Raw genomic sequence first — 24,125 nt, forward strand, 5'->3', positions numbered from 1 at the left:
TTTTAGTCTCCAGAAGACAATGCTGTATTTCGGTAGCATGTGAACTTAGTGCCTTTACAGCAGAAAATGGATTAAAGGCATATTGTAGGAATTTGGAGTAACAACATAGGCTTTGATCTTCTTTCAGAACAGGTATTTTTTCCCTTTTTCCTGTAGAAAATTATGACTTCTCCAAAGAACAGAGTTTAATGCTTCAGTAGTTACAGGATATTTTATATGGATTGAGTACAAAGTTCGTGTAGTAGATATTACATGGCCTTTGTAGAACTAAGCATTGAACCTTTTTGTGTAAGGGTGTGCAGAGCTACTCTAGCAACTGTACACAGGACAGTATATAGGAAAGGGGACTTCTGTTCTGGCAGTCTGACATATTTAATATGGGTTTTGGAGGCCACTCTTACATACCAGATGAAATTTAAGCTTTTTGTTTGTTTGTTTTGGCAGATGAAGGGGCATTAGTGAAAGGAGCAAAAAAACTTGGTTATGTCTTCACAGGACGGACTCCGCATTCAGTTATCATCGATGCGGTAAGTGGTAGATGCGCATGGCACAGGCTGCCAAGCTCATGCAGAGCCTCCCGTGTGGCTCCTGTGAGGGCCCCTTTCCAGGGTCCTTGTGGTGCTTACAGGCAAAAGGCTTTTGCACACGAGGCGAAATGGTTTTAATCTATCTGAAGATGCAAAGTCCTTTACCCTTCTGTGTGGCATGGGCAATAGGAAGTTGCAAGCTTACACGGGAAATAACAGCAGTTGTGCCTGAAAAATATTTTCCTTGTCTGGGAAGCACAGATGGGAACACTCACACTCAGAAGCAAATTCATGTCTCTGGCTGACTATTATGTTTAGTGGTTACAATTCTTCTAAGTGTTTCATTTCTTGTATTAAAAGGAATTTTTTTTCTTCTGAGTAAGATGTTCTGCATCTTCTTAAGATGTATCTACTTAACAAGCTCTTTATGCAGGGATGTGTAGTTAATGGGTTACAGTTGACACAGACAGTGTCAAACTCATGGGCTACGTTCAGACTCAAGTTGCAGTCTAAGCTAAAGTGGTTCCAGATTTATACAGATGCAGCTGGTAGGGTGCTTTTTACAAATGATGGATGTATTTTTGTCCTTCCTCTTGGGTGTGTTCACTTCCAAATTCCTTGGTACACTGCCAAGATGAGCACTTAAAACACATCTTCTAGGACTTGTCACAAACTTTTAACAATTTCTCAGAAATTACTTCTTAATTTAAGGGGAAGAATTTAGGATGAGCAGTCATCTAGAGCTGTCTAGGTGCTTCTCTTCTTTGCAGGAAGAGCCAGGCCTACCTGACCTAGCTTTATACTCCCAATACCAAGTTAGGAGCATGGTCAGTCTACAGCCAGCAATAAAAGCTGTCACTCCCAGAGGTTCCTGTCCCTCCTCATTGCCTATGTCAGTGGCAGCACATGTAACATGGGTCAGAGATGCCTTTTGGTCTTGGGGATATTGCTGAATTGAAATGTGCCTTGTAGGACAGGACATAAGTCTATACTACAATCAGATTTTACTGCAGCACTTTCTTTAACCACATGCTACAAATACCACTGAAGTTTTGAGACTCCAGTAATTCCTACTACTCCTTGTGTCTGTTATATAACAAGTATGGCAGGTGTTTTGAAATCTTGCTCTTTCTTCAGGTGGTTCATGCTCAACCCTAGCAGAGAGTTGTTGGTGATAAGAGGAATTTCTCCTCAGTTAACTTTTTTTTTGCCACGAAAAATGTAATTAATGTTCTTGTAAATTCAAGTAAAAGAAATGCTTAGGGAGTTCAGTCAAAGGTTATTTTAACACCAAATCTGGAGAGCATCTTTATTTTAACTTGGAAAAACACTCACAGCCTGTTGATAGCTGTTAAGAACTAAATATGCAGCTTACGTTTCAGAGCATGCCTGTAGTTTTGGAGTAAGATATTGATTCCATTGTAATGGTGTAGCAGTAGTAAATGAAGGATGCCACAATACTGAATGTTGAAGGAAGTTCATTAAATTGGGCTCTGCGTACTTTAACCAGCAGAGGGAGCCATTGCCATATTTATTTATACTGGGTTGTGTGAGAGACACCTGACCAGCTTGCATGTTTGCACGTGTGAGAACACAATGTGGATTGTACTTATAATAGTACGTGCTTTGTTTTGTAGCTGGGGAAGGAGAAAACCTTTGAAATTCTTAATGTACTGGAGTTTTCCAGGTGAGTTTTCCTCTAATATACTAAATGCAGCATGAGAATACCATTCTTGTAAATGTGTTATTGAGATAAAAAGATACAGCTGATGCAGTAGAAAAGCAGAACTTCATTAGTTCTTGTTCTGCCCCTTCATCTTCTCATTTCTGATGCAGGACGAGTACAGAGCTGGTGGCTGTTGGCATGTGAGCATGAAACTCTCCCTTGCCACTGCATCTTGATTTATTGAAAAGTTGCTGCTCTGGAAGTGTTTTGCTGTAACGTGTGGATATCCTAATGTGTTACTTGTCTTCTTGAAGAACATACTTTGAGATCACGCTTTTATAGATCTTCTGTAAATTACTTGGTTTTGAGTAGATGGAAACTGCAACTGGAGCTGCCCCTTCTTAACAACTGCTCCAACTATGAAAATATAAACATTGCAAGCACTTCGAGCATGTCAGGTCCATTAGGATGGGCATTGCTTGCGTAGCAAGAAGCTTTGTTTGATGAATTGGATCCCTAAATCACTGGAGATGATTTTTATTTTTCAGTTGATAAAAGTTATGTCAGTTTGGATGGTGCTAGTCAGCAGTCTTTTTTGGTGTTTTTTGTTTTTTCTTTTTCTACTCTTACTGTGGATTAAAGCCTTGAACTCTTGTCCTCTGCTGTCTTTGAATTGGCTGGCCTTGCTCAAAAGGACTATGTAAAACTAAAGGTGGGGGATATTAGGGTAGGCAGCTTTTCTTGTGTGCTGGCTTGCTTTGAAGGTTATTCTTGACTACTTTGCCCTTTCCTACTACATAATGTAGCTACATAAGCTACTTGTGGAAAGTATCTAAAAAGGCGCTAAAGAGTCTTTGGGGGTTTTTGACAAGCTGACCACAGTACCCTGATGTCTATAACAGGACTGTAGCCTGCTTGCAGCAGAAAAAAGCTATCTTACTTTTCCCCTGCGTGTAGCAACTTCCCACGTGACCAGCAAGGAAGTTCCTACAATGAGATTTCAAGGAGCATATGGAAGTTTCCCAGTGTCATTAGCACGTTGCAGAAATTCTGGCCACAGCTAATTGCTGCCCTTCTACCCCCTCTTTAGAAAGTCTCAGAAGGGATTGTTTTATCTTATGATACGTGCCAAGAGCTTGCGTACTTACACGTTGCTCTTGACCTCTGAAAAGAGACCAGATCTCCCAGAGCAACTTCAAGAGGAGAAGGAGAGTTGCTCTATGCTCTGATCTGTTTGTTCACATTGGCAAAAAATTGTCCTTTTGCTAAGGCAAATGTTTATACAAAACCACAGGTTCCTAGGGTTTCCTTGATGAGAGTTGATTTGGTTGTGTCTGCCTCTTACAAGTTGTGTTGTGTTTTTTCTAGTACATCTTTTAAAGGAGAGATTACTAAGTAAAATGCCAAAAATTATCTTTAAAAAAACCCTATCCTTGCCTATGTTCCTATGTTAAATGTCTATGTACAGTATGCTACTGTCCACCTTTATGTTATTTTTAAGATACATGCCAGGCTTGACTGTCTTGATAAGCAGCCTTGCTCAGGATGTTTGGCTTCCTTCTACATAATTGCAGCTATATAGGTCTGAGTAGACCTATATAAAAAACCTGTGGGGAGGCCAAGAACTGGTCTATACCATAATTCCATTCTATGATGTTTCTGCTTTCTTTTGAGTTAGGAAGTTAAATAACTGCCCTTGACAGTGGATGGTTGTTTCGATGTCTGTTACACATATAATAGATACATCCAGCCTTAATGATTCTGTTTCTAGAGTGAGTTCCCAAAACAATTTTGCTAGAGGAATAAGAAAAAGTTGAAAGTAAATGTGGCTCCCATTTTTTCCAGAGCATTTTATCCTATCTTGCCTTTTTCTTGCTTACATTTGAGTGTAAGTCTGTGTTCTGGTTAAGTGCTTGGCAACAGGAGCCATAGGGCTGAAGCTGGAAATGGGCAATTTAGTGTTTCTCTCCTTGCTGTCAAGGGTTGTGTGATCTTAAGTTACTACTCTTATATCGCATCATATCTCAGATGCACTGAACACATGTGAGAAAATTCACTGGCTGGAACAGGAATTACTCTTGATCGCTTTGACTAATGAAAGCAAATATTTTTTTTTCACTAGCAACAGGAAGAGAATGTCAGTGATTGTTCGAACTCCAGCAGGACAACTACGTCTCTACTGCAAAGGGGCTGTAAGTAATTATGCTGCCTAATGGAGAATTAACAGTACCAGTTATTGTTTCAACAGCTGTGGCTGATGCTGGCATTTCATGTCTCATACATAATACCTGTTAGCTTTCTGTTTAAGGCCAAGTGATTTAAGAGAGCTGTCATTCTTCCTCTGACTCCTTTTGCAGGCAGGAAGATTGCTAGGCTTTCTACTGCCCAGTTAAAATCCTGAAACTAATGGGAGCAGTACCCTTTACTTCAGCAAAGTCAAGATTTCACCCAGCTGTGCTGTGGGAGTTTAGGAGCTGGACTAAATGCTGTTGTCTGAATTTATAATATTAAAATCTGTTCTCAAGTGGTTGGCTGTTGGTCTGGCTCTTCTACACCTCTGCACCTGCTGTTTGTCATCATGACTTGCTCCATGTTGTGCTTCTGTCTCCACTGACAAGAGCAATAATCTACCACAGTACAAAGTCTGCAAAACTAGCGTTGTCCACAACCAGAAAGTCATTCTAATGTCAGTGGAAAATTATGGACCTGGCTTTTTTTCAACAGGGAAAAAGTATTTTTGACCTCTAAGGCTCTAGTTTACTTGAATTTGTCCTGACATATAGGTCTGGGTGCGTTGCTCTATTGCTTCAGTTTACCTCCCCTGATTTGATAAAGATGTGCTGGCTTCATGCTGGAGTGATGAAAGTGTGTTAAGACCACTACCATTGTGCAGTAATTTACAGTTGCATGTCTAGTAGGACCACACAGACTTGCAACTGCTCGTTGTTCATGCTATGCCTGAATTCACACTGTTTTTTGGAGTGTGGCACTGGAGGGGATGGAGAAAAGGAGAGTTTGTAGTACAAAATTTCATATTGTCTTCCATATGAGCAGCCCTAGATGTACTAACAGAGCAAAAGTGTTGCAGTGATTAGTGTAATCTGGTGGTTTGTCTGCTGCATCTGCCACTCATCTGAGATGTAAGTTAACTGCCTGTTTTGCATTAACTTTTGCACATTCTGGTAGTCATCCTCTGTCCTGTCACTTCCACAGTAAGTTGGTTTGTATGCCTGTCTCTAATCAATGCTAGATGTAGGCCTGTTTACTTAGCTTAAGAGCATATGTATGAGTAAAAGTAGGGTTTCTGTATTTTACATGTTTGTAACAACTTGTTCTGGTAGTTGCAGAATAAAATCCGGAGACTCTAGATACGATGGTGCTGTATTTTGATTGCAGCTTTTAGCCTTTTCAGTTGTCCTTTGATTTAGTGATGAAGAAAGCTGTTGCAGGAGGGAGGTTGGTTCTGAGAGGATTTTGCAGTAGAATGAGATCAGTGTTTCTGCCTCTTAATTTTTAACATCAATGGGAATCTTTTCTAGAAAGGATTGCAGGAAACTCTTCTTCTGCATGCGAGTACAAGTATGTACTGAACTTAAGACCAGACAGTTACTCTCTGAAATCAATAGATTGTCTTATAACTTAGAGAGAAATGTTTTGTACTGCCCAATAATGGTGACCTTTTTATGGAAAGAGGGGAGAAGGGCAGAGTGTACTTCTGTCTTCATTATTTAAAGTGGATGCAGTATTCCCGCCACTGGGCACAACCTAAATGACTTAATCAAATCAGAATCTCTAAAACCCAAATGTGTTACTTTTAAATAAAGTCTTGGTTTTGATATTAGCAAGTCCATGAAGGTTGCTTCACTTGAGCTTGTAAAAACACAAATGGAAACTTCATATGTAGACTTACTCTGTTGTAATGAATTTGGTTTTAATAGGATAATGTAATTTTTGAGAGGCTTTCAAAAGATTCCCAGTATATGGAGCAAACACTGTGCCATCTTGAATACTTCGCAACAGAAGGTAAGAGAAACAGCATGCACTGAGAATTCAGTTTTATCAAATTACTTGCAGCATCTTCTACATTGTCTAAGATAAGCAGTGTCAAATAAGATGATTATGAAGATAAATCGAGAAGTGTGTAATCAGCAATTTAAAAACTGTAAGATGACTTTAAGATTAGAGAGGTTTTTACCCTGCTTCTGTGTGATTTCAGTAGGGAAGTGGAAAAGATGGTGTTCTCTGTGTCCATGATGAAAGGGTATAAGTTGTATTGCCCAGAATAACTCAACTGCACTGGAGTTAGAGTTGTAAAAGTTGAATGCCAAAGTCCCTGGCTTTACGAAGCAGAGTGATAATCTGAATGTGCTGGGAAGCCTTGTAGACCAAGACATCAAAGATGACCTGAAATGGTCTGTATGGCCTTTGGCTGATGTAACACCTCTGTTCACAGGGAAGCACTTGGCTTTGTTCCCTCTGCTGCAATAGCATAAGATACTTGTGCTGTAGTAAAACCATGAACCAGTGGTTTTCTTCCTAAATCTGAAAACATCATTCAGCTTTTAAATATATATTTTTTGCAGACTCCCACGTTCCCAGTAAAGAAATTTTTGTATTTAATGGCACACGTGCATTTCTGCTTAAATCATGCTAGGAAAAAAAATTATTACTTCTCTATGTAAATTTTTGTCAGTGGTGTAATAAATTGATTTTCATACTTCGCGGACCCTATTCACTATTATCATACATGTCCCATTATTAATGTGAGTTAGATTTATACACTGAAGGAGAAATTGGTCTTGCTAAAAAAAAATGGATGATGTGGTATGTTTGACGAAGTAACATCTCCAATCACAGTATGTAGCCAGTTTTTTAATTTGATCTTAAAAATACATGAAAGCAAGGCTTGTTTTCATGCTCACTTAGAAGGTTAAAGATGACACTTTTGTTGGTCAAGTATGGCTAGATTGCAATAGTGAAAATCAGGGACTGGAGACATCTAAGTTTTTACCCATTAGACTCTTGATTTGCACCAACATTAGTAATGAAATGAGCCAGACTTTTGGTTTACATTTGTGGAAATTTAAGTGCTTTAAAAATGTCGAGGGAGATTTTGTGGAATCCAGAGTTTAGCAATCTGTGTTAATAGCTCCTGTTGTTCCAGTGAGAGAGTTGGAATTTAGTGTTCATTAGGGCATTAATGATTTACTGATTCTCAGTGTAATTTTACTGTGGATAATGGCTGCCTTATGTTTCATAGGTCTGAGGACATTGTGCATTGCTTATGCAGATCTATCAGAGAAGTCTTACAGAGAGTGGTTGAATGTCTACAATGAATCCAGTACAGTTCTGAAAGACAGAACTCAGAAGCTGGAGGAGTGCTACGAGATCATTGAAAAGGTGAAACATACTTCTTTGATTAGATGCAGGTTTCCTTAGATGTGTATTTTTCAGTGGAATTTGGGCTTTATACAATAAAGTAAACTGTTAATTTAGTAGATGAGAAACTGAAAAGATGTTCTTAGATGGCAGCCTGTTCAGTCCATAGATCTCTCAAGTTTTAATTTGTAAGTCTGAGACAAACTTATGGATAAAAAAAAATAATTTCTACTTATAAAAGCTTTTCACACACATTTTTTATCTTCCTTTTTTGTGTAAGATTTTTGTAACTTGATAAAGCTAATGTATAAAAATCGTTGTATTGCACCAAATTCCCATGTACTAGTATATGAAGAAATGCACTGCTTTTCATACAGCAGTCACAGTTCAGGTGTTCTGAAGGCTTCATTGTAGGCACAATGAAGTCCTTACCAAAGCCTGTAGTTGCATGGACTGAAAAAAGGTGGATAAACTGCACTCCATGAAAATTGCAGAGCCCTTAATTTTGGAAGGGAAAGGTAGGTATTGGAGAAGCAATTTGAAACACTGATCCCACATAGAATTAAATGTTGAAGTGCCAACACTAGGGGCCAGTGTTTCTCCTAGCCTTGTTGGTCTTGCTGCTTTCTGAAATGCTGGTAGTCGCACTCCTCACCTACAGGTGTTCACGCTCTTCCCCCTTGCTCCAGGTATTTCACTCTCATTTTATTTAGTGGTTTCTTTAAAACATGCTTTGAACTTCAATTTATTTTAAAATTAATATTAAAAATGCTACTTAAGTTCTGGAGCACTCTTTTTTATTGGGGCAGAATCATAGAATGGCCTGGTTTGGAAGGGACCCTAAAGGTCATTGAGTTCCAACCTCCTGTGATGGGCAGGGACACCTTTCACTAGACCAGGTTGCTCAGAGTTCAATCCAAACTGGCCTTGAATACTTCCAGGGATGGGACATCCGTGAGGAGGTTGAGACTAGGATGGGAGTTAACTGTCACAGGGTAACAGAAAAGCTCCAAGAACTCTTTCAGCAAGAGCTGAAGATTGAGTCTTTGTTTTCAAAGTAATGCCTAAAAATCTTCTTTTGTGTTACAGTGTGTCAGTAACAGTGGCTGTCTAATCATTAATTCTGGGTAGCTCCTTTCAGTGTTCTGCTTCTTGCGCTGTGCTCTTGTATTCCTCTGTTGTCACTGAGGTGAAACACGAACGTGGCTTTAACTTAACTTTAAAATGTGTTCTCAAACCTTTGGTCATTTTTGGTCATCTACCTTCCACCTTTTTTCACAATTCAGTATCTTGAAAAAAGGGGAACCCACACATGGGTTTTCGAATTGGAGCTTTGGACTTGGTACCATATTGGCAAGAACTCTCCACTGTATGCCTTTCCTGTTATTGCTTGCTTGCTGCTCATACCAAGGAACAGGGTATTTCCAGATAAACTGGCTTGTGGCTGTGACATAAAATACAATGTATTTTAACAGGCTAATGTTTGTTGGTTTTTTTTTTTTTTCATCTAAGAGCTCAAATTGAGAGCAAGAGAGCTACTTTGTCAGTCTGAGTGTTGAAATGGCTGGATCACAGTACAAGTGCACATGCAGAGACCAGTTTGAACTGGCTTCCTTCCCCAGTTGTACGCTGGTTGAGAGGGCTTTGGTGAGCCCAATAGTAACTCCCCTGCTCAGGTAGCTCAACCATGCTGATCCCTGTGCTGTCATGTTTAGCTGTTTTGGGGGGAAAAAAGACAATCTGCAATTGCACACTTGGATTCCATTTGTAGCAATACTGAGAGCATTTGTAGGACTTAATGTTTCATTGGGAGGCTATAGGGTACTAAAGCATGAGAACTTGCATGAGCTGATTCTGCTATCTTTACCAGCTGAATATCTCATAACAAAAATGAAGCTTTATCAAGACCTGCAACTAATGCCAACTTACACACCTCTATGAATAATAATTTGCTCTTCTGTTCTTTAGGCATCTGTAGATTCATACAAGCAGAAGCTGCTTTAATGCCCTCTTCGTGGTATCATAGAAGGGTTTGGGTTCAAAGGGGCCTTTCAAGATCATCTAGTTCTAACCCCCCCCCCTCCCATGGACAGGGACACATTTCAGTAAACCAGGTTCCTCAAATCTCTACCCAGCCTGGCTTGGAACACTTCCAAGAATGGGTCATCCACCTCTTCTCTTCGCAACCTATTCAGTGTCTCACCACCCTCATCTTTTTCAGTTTAGAAGCATCACCTCTTATCCTGCCACTTCAGCTGTCTTTCTCCATATTTTGTATAAGCCCACTTTTTATATAGAAAGGCCACAATAAGGTCACCCTGGAGCCTCATCATCTCCAGGCTGAACAACAGTAACTTTCCTAACTACTTCTGTTCACTTCATCTGTCTTCATTTCTGTTGAATAATTTTAGTCTCTACCAAGAATAGAAGCTGTTACTTTTTCTGTATAATTACTGAAGTGATACAGTATACTTAAACTCAATTTATATCAATTTATGTTAGATTGAAGATCTTTACATGTCTAAGGAATCATTAATATGCTTTTAAAGGTAAAATTTGAGTAGACTGTACCATTTGACAAGATTTATTTCTTAGCTGTTTTTTCTGCCTCACTTTTTTTTCTCTAAGGTAGCCATATCTCTTCAAGAAATTACTGTAGAATTGCATAAGAATATGGCAAACTCTGTAGTTTTAAATTCATTATATGAAGCATGTTTTTCTGGCAGACATCTGTACATTGACTAGAGATACTTGGATTGATTAATGTTCATACCACTTGTATTACTTAAATGTAGTGATTATATCCATAAATAGTTGCAATAATTTTTGCTTTTAGTGATTGTATCCAATCTGTATGTACATTTTATGGACAGAAATTAGTTTAAATGATGTGATGCCAAATGACTTGTTTTGTGAGCTTAAATACATAAACTGTGACCACTCATCATGTTGCTATGGTGATTAGTGAATGCTCCAGTATATACGTTCATCCATAGGTTAGCTTTGAGTTTTAAAACTTCAATTAATTATTCTTGAAATGTTGCCATCTTTCTGATCAGAAACACTCTGTTCCATTCTGTACCTCTTGAAATGTGAATTGTGTGCAGAGGAAGTAGAATAGCCACACCAGAAATTTACTGTAGTATAAATTGCTTGTCAAAATGCAGTATTAACGAGAGGCAACATGCTGTCTTAATTCTGTTTTGAGTGTGTTTCACACAGAGGTTTAACTTCAGAAAACAATCCCTCAAATTCTTTTTTTTTTTTTTCTTTTTTCAGGATTTGCTGCTTCTTGGAGCTACAGCCATTGAAGACCGCCTGCAAGCAGGTGTTCCAGAAACAATAGCCACACTAATAAAGGCAGAAATTAAGATATGGATTTTGACGGGTGACAAACAGGAAACAGCTCTCAATATAGGTATCCATCCTTCTGGTTACTCTGAATTTGTCTGATACATAGCAGGTTACATGCTATGTGGGATTTTAAACAAAATCAGGCCTGCTTCGTATAGGATGGTTCCTCTGTAGCAGGGCATGACTTTGGAGAAGGGGGTTTTTAGTGAAATCTTCACTATGAGTGTTGGGCTGTATTCAGATGTATTGTTTTTTAAGGCAAAAGGGACATTTCTACTCTTGATTAGGTGCAGTTCTTTTATGGAGTGAATATATGTAACTCTGCTTTCTGATGGAAACCGAACAGCCTAACCAGGCTAATGTTTCCGATATTCTGTGCGTTGTATGAAACTGGTTTAGAGTTTCTTTTTTCTTACTGACTGCCTTTTGTAGGCTTTAATAGAGTTTGGGATATGATGAGAAATATGGTAATGCAAAGTGTGTAGATTACAGGTTCTTGCAAACTGTGTCTGTGAAAGAGGGTGGAAGCTTGAATAATTGACCCTGATGGTACATCTGTTCGTATGTTGTGATTGTTAGCAGAAGTGTGTTGCTGCTGATGCTCGCTATTGAGTGTGTGTGTGTATGGAGATCAGTATGGGTTGTTTTACTGAGGTATAATCCAGATATCTTTGTCTCAACCTTGATGCATCCTGGCTTACAGGCTACACCCTTTGTAATGCAAAAACCCCCCAATGTGCAATGATGTGAAAAGAAAGTACAAATTCAAGTGTTTATTAGACAAGTGTGCTTCCATACTGATGGAGTACGGTGGTAACCTAATTAAGACATAGGTGTTGATCTGGTTACCTGTTTTTGCAGCATAAAACTGGAGAGTTTTAAGCATTTGTAAGTTTAGGTTTGTTATTAGAAGCAGCCCTTAAACATTACATTTCTTCTTGAACATGAGACCCCACCTGTAGTATTGCATCCAGCCCTGGGGCTCCCAGTACAAGACACACATGGACCTGTTAGTGTGGGTGCAGAGGAGGGCCACAAAAACTATCAAAAGGCTAGAACATCTCTCCTATGAAAACAGGCTGAGAGTTGGGGTTGTTCAGCCCGGAGAAGAAAAGGCTCTGGGAAGACCTTTCAATACATAAAGGGAGCTTATACAAAAGACTGAGTATGACTTTTTACCAAGGCCTGTAGTGGCCAGGCGAAAGCCAATCATTAGAAACTGAAAGAGTTTCAGACTGCACATGAGGAAGGTCATAAATGTGTCTGATAATGGTTAATATTCCCAACACCTATCCAATACTAAGATTTTACTGTAAGGGTGGACTGAACTGGAGGTTCACATTGTAATTTCCATCCTATTGCAATTAGGTGCTGTGCTCTCTAGCACTTCTGCTACCATGCTCGTCTTGCATTGGATATACCACATGAGTAGGTCTAGTAAACACTCAAAACGCAAATCTTTCAGCCCTTTTCTCAGTGGGGATGCTGCGAAGGTGGGTAGCCTGGGTAGCAATACCTTGTACCATCACAAAATGCAGCCATGGCTAAAATTTCTGAGCTGTGCCTATGCTACCATTATGCTTCATGCAATGCTAGTAGTCTCCTAGGGAGTGGCTACTCAGGTCTTAACTTAGTAGTAAAGGCTTGGGAAAGGAACATATCCCGATGTAAGCACATCCCCTACCATGCCATCCCATACCTCCCAAAAGTAGCATCTTTGGCAATATAATACCATGATGCTCTTGCATTCTTTTTGATGACTTTTCTCCCTGTCATTGTAAGTCTGCCCAGAAGACAAAATAGCACTCTGTGGTGATCTGACATCTCACATAAGTAGGTTCAGTTACAGACCATCACAGTTCTGCCAGGAGTAGTCTGAAATACTCCCAGACCTGTCTGCATGCAGTTCTAAATGTAAAAAGCTTAAGTTGTCCCCTTATTCATATAAATAGAGAGTCTTGAAGTCAAGATGAGCTCAAGAAGGCTAAAGAAATGTCTCCTTTAACAGGAGGCAACCTATGCCGCTAAGGTTCCACAGTTGCATTCAGATTTGCCAATTAGTCTGTTTAGGTGTAGGTTAAGGGGAACATTAACAGAATACGTTACTTTCTCAAGCTCATGTTGACTTCAAGATTCTCTTAATATTGATGCTCTGTAACTGAACTTAAATTACCTTTAACAAAATTTCAGGCATTTTAATTTTTTTGTCTGGTTTGTTTTGTTTTCTTTTTTTCCTTTTTTTTTCTGTTTTGGTTGGCTTAGTGAAATTTCAGAATGTAGTCTGTTCCAGTTCCAGTTCCAGACTGACTGGAATTTTTGTGTACTTCTCAAAACCAGATCAACTTTCATAAGTCTTTGTATGTTGAAGTTGATACCAAGAGATGAAATTAACTGTTACAGTTGTAGAAGAAATAAGGTGGATGGCTTAAGTAGACAATTGATTTAAAAGCTAATTATCGGTTTCAACCACTATATGCAGATTTTACTTTCTTTACAAGCAGTAGTCAATGAGAGGAGGGAAGCATCATCTTTTGACTACTGAAAAAAAGGTATCTACAGATTTTGGCATAAGTACCTCAAATAAATTGCTATATTAACCAACAGCAGGGAGCTTGAACACAGGTAAATGAGTTTTTTCTGATGGCCGTGAAGGAGACAAATTTCTAGCTTCTCTTTAAAACTGTTGGTTTGTTGTTTCTTTTATTATAGTAATCTGAGGAGAATAAGCATCTCTATGAAAAACTTCTAAATTATCACTTTGTTTAATGTACAGTTTGGTACTAAAACTCTGATTAGCTTCATGTTCAAGTTAGCTTGAAAGTATAAATATGTGGCAGCCTTCTGGTTTTTGTATGTAACTCATTAAAAGACAGTAATAAAGATCGAACTTAAAAAACAACCCACATGTGCACTATTTTTCAGGTGTAAATATGCTATCTGGGGAGTAAAAAGTATTTTCACTTTCTCATTGTGTGTGGAGGCTATCCTTATGGAGTCTTGCTTGCTGTATGGATGTGTGTGTGTATTGAGGTATATTTGAGCTCTTGGCAGGTGTATCAAGGAGCTGGAGTACTTTGTTCTTCCAGCTTCCTCTTGATTCTTTGTTTTTCAGAATTTGCATATGTCTGTCTCCTGATTGCATTTTTGACTTCTCTGGAAAGTAGTAGTTGACCTTATTGTGGGGTGACTGTATGCTTTCTACTCAGCCATGTGCCAATCAATAATTTTGCAGGTGAGGAGGGTGTTCATTATAAGCTTTAATGCTGATCAACCATTTGAACTCTCTACCTCTAGAAAATGGGAGCTCCAGGTTCAGAAACATCTTTGAACACGACCTGCTAACAACTCCTGGAAGGGTTAAGTGTTCTTGTAGCTTCATCCTTTTTCTTCAATCAGTCTGCAGACTCTGGATCTTCATTGTCTTTCACTGAGACAAAAACACCCATGACAGATTTCTGTTTACTACCATCCTGGTGCTCAGCAGACTTACAAAAAATCAGAACTGCTCTATTTGCAGTCATTAACTTCTTTAGGAACAGATTTGTTTTCTAGGAATTCGGGAATACAGTATTTTCTCAATGGTATCCCTCCCCTGAACAATGAATCAGTCTCTACAGTTGAGCTGAGTGCTCTTACCTAGTGTGTGCATTCATAACTATGAGCACTGCCTTAAAATCATAGAAGGGTTTGGGGTTGGAAGGGACCTTTTGAAGACCTAGTCCAATCCTCCTGCTGTGGTCAGAACATGTTTAACTAGATCAGGTTGCTTAAAGCTCTATCCAGCCTGGTCTCAAACACTTGCAGGGATGGGGCATCCACAACTTGTCTGGGCAATCTGTTCCAGTCTCACCACCCCATCATAAGAAATGTCTTCCTCATGTGCAGTCTGAAACTCTTTCAGTTTTAAATGATTGGCTTTCGCCTGGCCACTACAGGCCTTGGTAAAAAGTCATACTCAGTCTTTTGTATAAGCTCCCTTCATGTGTTGAAATGTCTTCCCAGAGCCTTTTCTTCTCTGGGCTGAACAACCCCAACTCTCAGCCTGTTTTCATAGGAGAGATGTTCTAGCCTTTTGATAGTTTTTGTGGCCCTCCTCTGCACCCACACTAACAGGTCCATGTGTGTCTTGTGCTGGGAGCCCCAGGGCTGGATGCAATACTACAGGTGGGCTCTCGTGTTCAATTTTTCATCACTCAGTATCCCCAGGTACTTCTCAGTAGGGCTGCTTTCAATCCATTCATCCCCAGGTCTGCCCTGATTGATATTTGGGATTGCTGCAGCAAAGTGCAGGACCTTGCACTTGCCTTGCACTTGTGGAGCTTCATTCTGTTTCATAGGCCTACTGCTCAAGCCAATCCAAGTGCCTCCTGGTGGCATCGCTTCCCTTGAGTGTATCAAATGCACAATTCAGCTCTGTCTTGTCTGAAGACTTGCTCAGAGTGAACTTGATCCCATAGCATGTCACTGGAGAAGATACTGAATGGTATCAGTCCCAGAACTGACCCCTGAGAACAGTGCTCATTACTGGTTTTCATTTGTGTGTTGCACCACTGAGTGTAACTCCATGGGTGTTGAACCACTGATTGCAACTCTCTGGATGCAGGTGTCCAGCCAATTCCTTACTCATCTAACAGTACATCCATCAGACCCATATCTTTCCAGTTCAGAGGTGAGAACACTTCTCGATGAGCTGTGCTTTTTTTCAGTTGAGGAAACTGAAGCAATGCCAGCACACTTGCCTATATCCCTATGCAAGTTTGAGCAGGTCATATGTACCCTCTCTGAACACAGAGGATAATCATTCTTGCCTCAGATGCTGGATTCTGTATGCCTGCAGTACGAATGTGCCTGTAGGCTATGATCCTGAACTCTGGTTAAAGCAGTCTGGTTAAAGTCTCCCAGGACACTTGAAGTAAGTCCCAGAAGTACCTGATTCATCTGCTTTGTGGACTCTTAATCAGACTTTTAAATTACAGAGCTAGATATCAACTTGCAGGTGTGAATTGACATTTTATATCTGGCTTGGAACCAGCAGCTGATCTTACTCTACTCAGAAGCATTGAGGAAACTATGTACATACGCTAGGGAATGTATTTTTGCTTGCTGTATTAGTATTGCCAGTAATAACTATTATAAAACTATTATAAAACTTTAAAATATTACTGCAAATGTCTAAGATTATTACTGGTAGTCTCACAGTTGCCAGCCACTTTACTTTATACTAGTGCTAGATTTTAATATCATCTTAGCCTGGAATTGTATATAATGTATAGATCTTCTATAAACCCTTGTTAGGCTTGGCTTACATTCTCCTATTCCGATCTTGGTCTTCCTGTTTTAATGTGATAGAAAGATGCAAAATAGCCTCAATTGCAGGGTAAGTTCTTCTGAATCCATGACTTCCAAGATGCACAGCAGAGCAACTCTGTTTTCCACAGTATCTTTTTTTTCTTCCTGCTTGACTTGTAGAATGGCATCTTACTCATTTTGAAAGAGGTAAAGTGAAGCAGTGGTTTAGAAATTACAGCTTACTATTGCAGCTGCTATTCTAATCAAACACTACTAGAAAATCTTTTTGAATTAGTTATGCTGAGTTTATAACACGCTACTGTACAAGACTGTTGCCATTGCCTGGGGAAAGAATAACCCTGGTATGGAAGGAAGTGCCTAAATTTGTACTACTCTCTTTTTCTTCTCAATAAAAATAAGGAAGTGAGTTTTCAGCCTGGGACTAACTTTTAAAAATGGCAAACTGACTTGAGAAAAAAGTCAGTGTTTTGTCTATACCTGCTGGAGGTTTGTTGCTCAGTTCTGTACTACCACCTAAGACTTGTTCCCAGGCAGAATCAGAGGCTGTCTGCAAAGCTTTCATGCTATAGGCTGCATTTCATTAGAATATATTTCATCCTTTTCCCAACAGGTGTGTATGAGTTCAATGTCATTCTGTATTGTTCTCTGAAGCAGAAAGTAAACCTTGGCTCGTTAACAGAACTAAGATGAAAATGTATTTGCAAGGTTGCACTTGATATTCATAGTCTACACAGCTGTGAAAATGGAGGACAAACTAAGCTTATGCAGGTAATCAAACCTGCTGCCTGAGAGTGCCTGGCTGTGCGATGTAAGCATGTCTTCCACAAAGGAAAACAAGAGATTTGCTTTCTTGACAGAAGTCACTCATGCAGGCATGTTAACCCAGGATTATGCCTACAAAACTAGCCCAATTATAAAAACTTTGTAGCCTGAGGAAATGATTTGCATTGCAATTGATGAACCAGTATGGCCTTCCTAAGGAACCAAGAATCCCATAGAAAATGTCATGCCTCGGTTGTTCTGTTGCTGTTGTAAGATATGGAAAGAGGCACTTCATCTTTTTACATTGACTATACTGTTATGCTTTTGAATCAGTCAGCCTTGCAGTGGTTCCTCACTGGGACATTACTCTTACAGTGCAATAGCCTCCAATTGCTGTACGAGAAAAGAGACTTCCTAAGATCTCATTTTATTTGACAGCAATTTCTTAAACTTACTGTAATTCATTTCTACACAAAAACACAGTAGAAATACAAAACAATTCTATTGTATTTCTTTTTACTGTGTAATTTAGATGAGCAGTAAAAGGTGTGTGCTTCAAATAAATTCATTCTCTGCTGTTTTATTAAGCATACGTGACTGTGTCAACCCCAAGTGAACTTGTACGTGCAAGTGAGCTTTTAGGATAAAGCAGTGAGATTGTCTGATGCAAGTTTGCATTTGCCTCTTGCCATTAATATGAGTGGGAATTAAACTGTTTATTCTGCAAATGCTTATAGTTTTATAGATCTAAGAGAGGTTAGGTTTGTGGTGGGTTTTTTTTTGTTTGTTTGTTTTTTTTTTTTTTTTTTTTTTCTTGAGAATTTTCATTTTCCGTTTTGGTGTCCTGGCAATAGTGCAGAACTGCCTTCTGACTGCTGCTCCAGACTATGGCAACTTGCTCTTTCTTGTTCGTGTCCCAGTTTTACACTAAGAATAAGCTACTACAGTTACCTGGTTCCTATAGGGCTTAGTAGGGCCTCTGTGTATGTCATTGATCTGTAGTTTTTAATGATGCTCAGAACCTTCCGCACTGAACTCTCCAACTAATCCATGTATGCACTTCTGGTCCTCTGGCACAGCTGCAACTGTGCATTCAGATCTGTTCCTGTAGTGCGTGGAGGGCAATTCTACCTCCAATGTAGATGAAAAAATAAAATAACTTTTGCTGTAGGGCTGTAGGCTGTATTTGATTCATCTAGTTCACATGGTGCTTTCTTTAATTTAACTATCTCAAGTGATGTATTTGAAAGTGCAGATAAAACTCAGCCTGTGTTGCTAGTAAAATTGTCATTTTGGTGTGTGTCTTATGCACCAGTGTTTCCAGCAGTCTGTCTGATAGGATTAACTACTCAAAAAGTAAATTGTCATCTGATCTATAGATGCTTATCTCAAGGTTGAGCTCAGCCTTAGATAGTCTTCCAAAAAGTAAATCTTTGTGTGTTGTTTTTTTTTTCTCTCTTGCAGGGTACTCTTGCAGACTCATTTCACAGAGTATGTCTCTCATCCTGGTCAATGAAGAATCACTAGATGTAAGTAAGCAAATTCTGTTATAAGTCTTGACAGAAGGAGGTGTTATTAATGAGATGGAAAGTTGTTGAGCTTTCTCACTGAATTTCTCCTGCTTGCCCTTAGGGTAGCAAGATAAACAATGCACAGGTGTGTTGTGCAAAATGTACTCCTGAGGTCTTCAGTCACAAGCTGTAGAAATCAAACTGAAGTCTCAGAACAAGAAACCTATGAGGTTCATGGGTTTACTTCTGGTGCAAACTGGAAAAACATGTGGCATGCCAGCAGGAATATAATTAGGCTTTAAGGTATGGATATAGAAGTAACAGGTTTGAAGAAAGAAAAAAACAAAAAATAAGCTAAATAAGTAATTTCAATGTAATAAGCTATCTTCAGTATTGTATGGAACAGCTGTAACCAAACTGAGGCTTGAGCAAACTACGTTGTGAACTTGCCTATATACAGTAGCTTTTAAAACCTTAAATCAAAATTTGCCTATAAATGATAGCCATGCTCCTCATCTGTGTGTAAAAATTAACTAGAAAAATCATACACTTGTACATGAATTTTCCCAGAAGATCTTTCCCTGTTCTGTGTGTTTCAATGTCAATATCAGTATTTGATATCACTTTGATTTCTATTAGAGGTATTTGTAGAACAGATGAAAGGATCTATAATAGGCAGCATCTGACAGTTGCATTTAGAGTTGGCAGTTCATTGTGCTTGACTGCATGGGAGATGGAAAGCCTGCATCTGAGTGTCAAACGAGTTATTGGATACCTGCAAATCTGGTGGAAGTGGGTCATACTATTGTGGCAAAGTTACCACCTGATAAGTGTTGTTTTCCAGTTACCTTGATATGATTCCAATAATTCAATGTGTAGAAATGTTTGGTTACAGAATCTGGCTGTAAAGAGTATTGGAAATTTATCAGTAAACATAAATAAAGAAAGCTTTCAGAAGATGAACTTGACCCTTGGCAAGTTTGATGACACCAAGCTGTGTGGTACAGTTGCTACACTGGAGAGAGGGGGTGCCATCCTGAGGGACCTGCACAGGCTTGAGAGGTGGGCCTGTGTGAACTTGGTGAAGTTCAGTAAGACTGAGTGCAAGGTCCTGCACCTGGGTTGATGCAGTCCCAAGCACAAGTAGAGGCTGGGAGGAGAATGGGTTGAGGGCAGCCCTGAGGAGAAAGACTTGGGGGTGTTTAGACAAAAAGCTCAGTATCACCCAGCAATATGTGGCTGCAGCCCAGAAAACCAGCTGCATCCTGGACTGCATGAAATGAAGCACAGCTAGCAGGTTAAGGGAGGTGATTCTTCCCCTCTACTCTGCTCTCATGAGACCCCACTTGGAGTGCTATGTTCTGCCCTGTGGGCTCCCAACATGTGATCGTGTTGGAGTGAGTCCAGAGGAGGGCTGCTAAGTTGGAGTCTGGAGTGCCTCTCCTACGAAGACAGGCTGAGAGGGTTTGGGCTGTTCAACCTTGAGAAGGGAAGGCTCTGGGGAGACCTTATAGCACCTTCCAGTGTCTAAAGGGGACCTGCAAGAAGGCTGGAGAGAGGGACCTCTTACAAGGGTATTGAGCGATAGGACGAGGGGGAATGGCCTTATGCTTTAAGAGGGTAGGTTTAGATTAGATATTAGGAAGAAATTCTTTTACTAGGGTGGTGTGACACTGGAAGAGGTTGCCCAGAAAAACTGTGGATGCCCCATCCCTGGAGATGTTCAAGACCAGGCTGAATGGGACTTTGAGCAACCTGGTGTTATGGAAAGTGTCCCTGCCTGTGGCAGGATGATTGGAACTAGATGATGATCTTTAAGGTCTCTTACAACTCTAACCCTTCTATGATTCTATGAAAAAAAAAAAATTGAGAACCATGGCATGTCAGATGAGGAGAAAAAAAACCCCCTTATTGGTATATAGTCAATGGTCTTTTAGGTGAAGAAAATGGATGATTACATGATACACCATGAAGACATACCTAATATTGCAGGTGACTGCTGCTTTAGCTCAGATAGCGTATATTCTCAAAAACATGAGCACAAACTTGTGGAGCTTCTAAACTGGTTCATCAGAAATACTTTGTATTAAATCAGTATTGTTTTCAAACTAAAGTAAATATGTTATTCACCAAAGTACTCTTGTTGCCCTTCTGAATGTAGAATTGAATTTTTTGTAAGTCTGAATAGGAGACTTGTGATTTGTTGATAATTGCTGCTAGTTCTTTTAATTCTAAGGTGTCTCTAGTTACTTACTGCCAATTTTTCAGTGTGGGATCTCCATAGTAATATTTATTTTGTGTTACACCTGTAACAGAAATTTTGACTCCTGTTCAACCGAGCTTAAAATCTATCCCTAGAAGATTCTCACACTGGAATTCTGTAGCATTATATTTAATATATTCCACCTCTGAAATCCATTAATACTAAAAATGAGTTTTTACAAGATCCAGGTTGAGCTTAGAGCCTTTAAATATTGATACACTTACCCCTTTGTGCAGTCCCTGTGTGACTTTCCCCCCCCACTTCTGCTCCTTGGCATGCAGTAGCAGGTGAGATGTGATCGAACAACTGTCTTGCCTTGGTTTTGAGAGCTAAATTTTTTCGAAGTCATGCGCTTCAGGATAAAAATCAATCATTTCTGTTCTCTTCAGGGAACTCCTGGGAATAGAAAAGACTAATCCCTAGCTTGATTCAGCCGAATTCTAGAAACTTAGCATAATAATCTGCAAATGTCTATCCCTTATAGACTTAACTGGATGCATACATATACTCACTTGTTTTTTTCTTTTCCTAATAAAGGTTTTTGAAATGAGAATATTTTGAGCACCAGATTTACTTTGAATGTAATTCTTGGACTCGATTTCTGCTTAATTAAATTGGAACACCATAAAGTCTTACTGTGCAGCTCTTAACCTGGAAAAATTTCTTTCATTGGCATCTCTTAGAATTTGAGTTGTGAGAGAAGTGAGAGGGGTAGCTGAAGAAGGGAAATCAGGTGATTCAGAGAGACCCCTTCTACTGGATATTACAGCCAAGGAATGTTAGGTGTGTTCCTCCCCGTCAGTCCTGTAGAAAGAAGAGCTGGGAGCTGTATCAATTGCTTATCACATGGGGTTGTATTTAATAGTAGTGGAAGGGCAACACTGGAGGGACACAGTTCTGAACCTGTAGGTAGTATTTTGCTATAAAGTAATTTTGCTGATGTAAATGGAGCTGCACAGTGAGTGTGTTCTGCAGAACTCACGTGCCTGGACTGACAGTCATCATCTGGCGTTATACACGGATGTGTAACCCACAGCAAATTGACATTCCAGTGTAAGAACCCTCAATGCTGGTGTCTGTTAATCAGATATGACTAAAGGTATAAGCAGAAGTTGGCTTCTGTTGCTTTTGGGATCCTGGTTCTTTTGCAGGAGAGAGGACATCTGTGCCTTATCAGTGATGTCATGCTGATTACTCCCAAAAAATGGGGGTAAAGTTATTGTCAGCTTTTCAGACTAAAACCAGAGTTACCTAGTACTCCAAATGCTCCAAAGCATTGGTATCGTGTACTTCAGTCATACTAAAAGATAATAAGGGATGCAGATATGGCTGCGAAGATGAGAACAAGCTGTGTACTACTAATACCTTGTAGATGCTTTGAAGGTTACATCTCGTGTGTTGCACTAGGGAGGAAACTGGGATTTTTGTCTCTCTCGGTATCATCTGCCCACATGCTTTGACCAAGGAAAACTGATCAGTGCAGGCAAGCTCAGTTTTAGCCAAGCATCAGCTCTCCTTCAGAGAAGCATCTGCCGTGGTCCTCTAGTGACTTGCGGCTAGTAAGTTACTTCAGTAGTTACCAGTCAGCCTGGAATAGTAATCAGCTCTTCTGTGGACACTGGGGATTTGCCAAGGAAGCTAATTAGGAAAAGAATACATTTCCCTATTGTACCAAGCTTTTCTTATTGGTCAAATTTCTATTTTTCCTTATCTAGAAATAGCTATCAAGCCAGTAAGTGGTTACATAAGGAACACTGTCTAGTAGTCAGATAAGTCTTCAAAAATGTTAGGTAGAAGGGGTTTAGTGTTTTTCTTGTTTGTTTTTGAGGAACAAATAGGATCTTTCATAACTCCAGGTACTTGCTAATCTGCATAGAAAGTTAGTTGTATGGATGTGGAAAATATACAGCTCTTAGTGTGAAAAGCTGCTTTGATTTGAGTGTGCTGTGTAGAATTAGAAATGAAAGAATATAGGTGTTACCCGGACCTGTAGGTTTAAATACACACAGGACTGTGTAACTTAAGTGTTAGATTACCATTTTTTCAGGAAGTAATACTAATAGGTTTGAGCTGTGAGTGGTGAATGAGTTGGGCTGGTATTTTTGTTTCATCCTGCTTTTGCTTTTCAGAATTCATTAATGGCTGTTCTCCCTTATCTGTGGCTGTTTTTTCTCTTGGTGTTTTCTGGCACTGTGATAGTTGATGTGGATGAAGTGGAGGTACTTGGACCTGAAGGAATGCAAGGACCTTTAGGAGTCTTAAGAGAAGGTTACTGAATAACTCTTCTTTCCATAGCTGAAATTTTGGGAGTGGGGGAGGCTTTTAAAAAAGCAAACACACTATTTTCAAAGTTACTTTTACTCTCATATCTTGTTTTATGAGTGATGGTTTCTGACAAAAGCCAGAAAAGAGCTTGCAGATTTAAGCTACAGGTATTTAGGGGGTTAATGCCTTGTCCATGCTACAGGACAGAATAGATCATATTACATAGAAATGGAGAGGAAGAGTGTGTGTTCCCTGAATTCCATCTAAAATTTGCTGTCTTGTTTATAAGAGTTCTCATATGTTAGAAGAAAATGACTTGGAACAAACCCTATTTCTCTTAAAACTGCTAATGATCTTCACATATGTGAAGGCTTGTATCAGCAGATGATCCTGAGTATTATCCAGATCTATTTTCTGTTGTGTAGGTAACAATATAGTAATGGCTTCAGCTGGATGGTGAAGGAAGTATCTGTGTGCTTTGAAGATGGAATTCTGTGCAGCGTACTGATAATGCTTATTTCTATTAAGTACAAGAAAGGACGGAAACGTAAGGATGCATAATGAAGTGTTAAATGGATTTTGTTAAATGAGAAGCTACCAGAAAATGCAGTTTTTGCTGATATTAAATCATGATGGTGTGTTTTGAGGGGAATAAGGCTAAGCTGGTGTCATGTGTAGGTAGATGAGTTTTGGATAATGATCCTCTTGATTGACATGGCTAATAGTGCACATCTGTAAAAAGAATTCAGATTTATCTTTTGTGATGAAGGGTAAGAATTAAATAGTCCTCCTCTCAAGATACTTTTGTATCTGATCTGCTTTTATTGAAGGGGAGTCTCTTGTTTGTGAAAGTTTGTGTGCAGGTTTTAAGAATAAGCAGTGTTCCTTTCTTGGTGCAGAGCCAGCCTAAAGCAATAGGATTTATTTATCTGCAGTGTTAACTTAATGAAGGTAGTGGAGAACTAACTGTTTCAGGGTAACAGTTAGGGTATGTATCATATATTCTGAATCATATATTCAGAAAATAGACATATGAATTTGGTTCCCATAATACTGACTTACTACTACTTTGTTAAATCCTTTTCTGA

At 39.4% G+C, this 24,125-nt stretch overlaps 1 protein-coding gene across 5 annotated transcripts in view; it reads left to right on the plus strand.

The window, feature by feature from the left end:
• Positions 1–24,125, plus strand: part of ATP8A2 (ATPase phospholipid transporting 8A2) — a 330,711-nt gene that overhangs the window by 75,369 nt on the left and 231,217 nt on the right. For all 5 annotated transcript variants that reach the window (XM_051780106.1, XM_051780107.1, XM_051780110.1 and 2 more), the window contains 7 exons: positions 445–527; positions 2,165–2,214; positions 4,316–4,385; positions 6,132–6,216; positions 7,454–7,593; positions 10,852–10,990; positions 18,463–18,527. In XM_051780106.1, the coding sequence (XP_051636066.1) occupies positions 445–527; positions 2,165–2,214; positions 4,316–4,385; positions 6,132–6,216; positions 7,454–7,593; positions 10,852–10,990; positions 18,463–18,527 (632 nt within the window). The remainder of the gene's footprint in view (positions 1–444; positions 528–2,164; positions 2,215–4,315; positions 4,386–6,131; positions 6,217–7,453; positions 7,594–10,851; positions 10,991–18,462; positions 18,528–24,125) is intronic.

This window comes from Manacus candei, unplaced genomic scaffold (genome assembly GCF_025592945.1).
Source record: "Manacus candei isolate 608988 ecotype Guabito, Panama unplaced genomic scaffold, ASM2559294v1 h1tg000014l, whole genome shotgun sequence".
Classification (NCBI taxonomy): Eukaryota; Metazoa; Chordata; class Aves; order Passeriformes; family Pipridae; genus Manacus; species Manacus candei.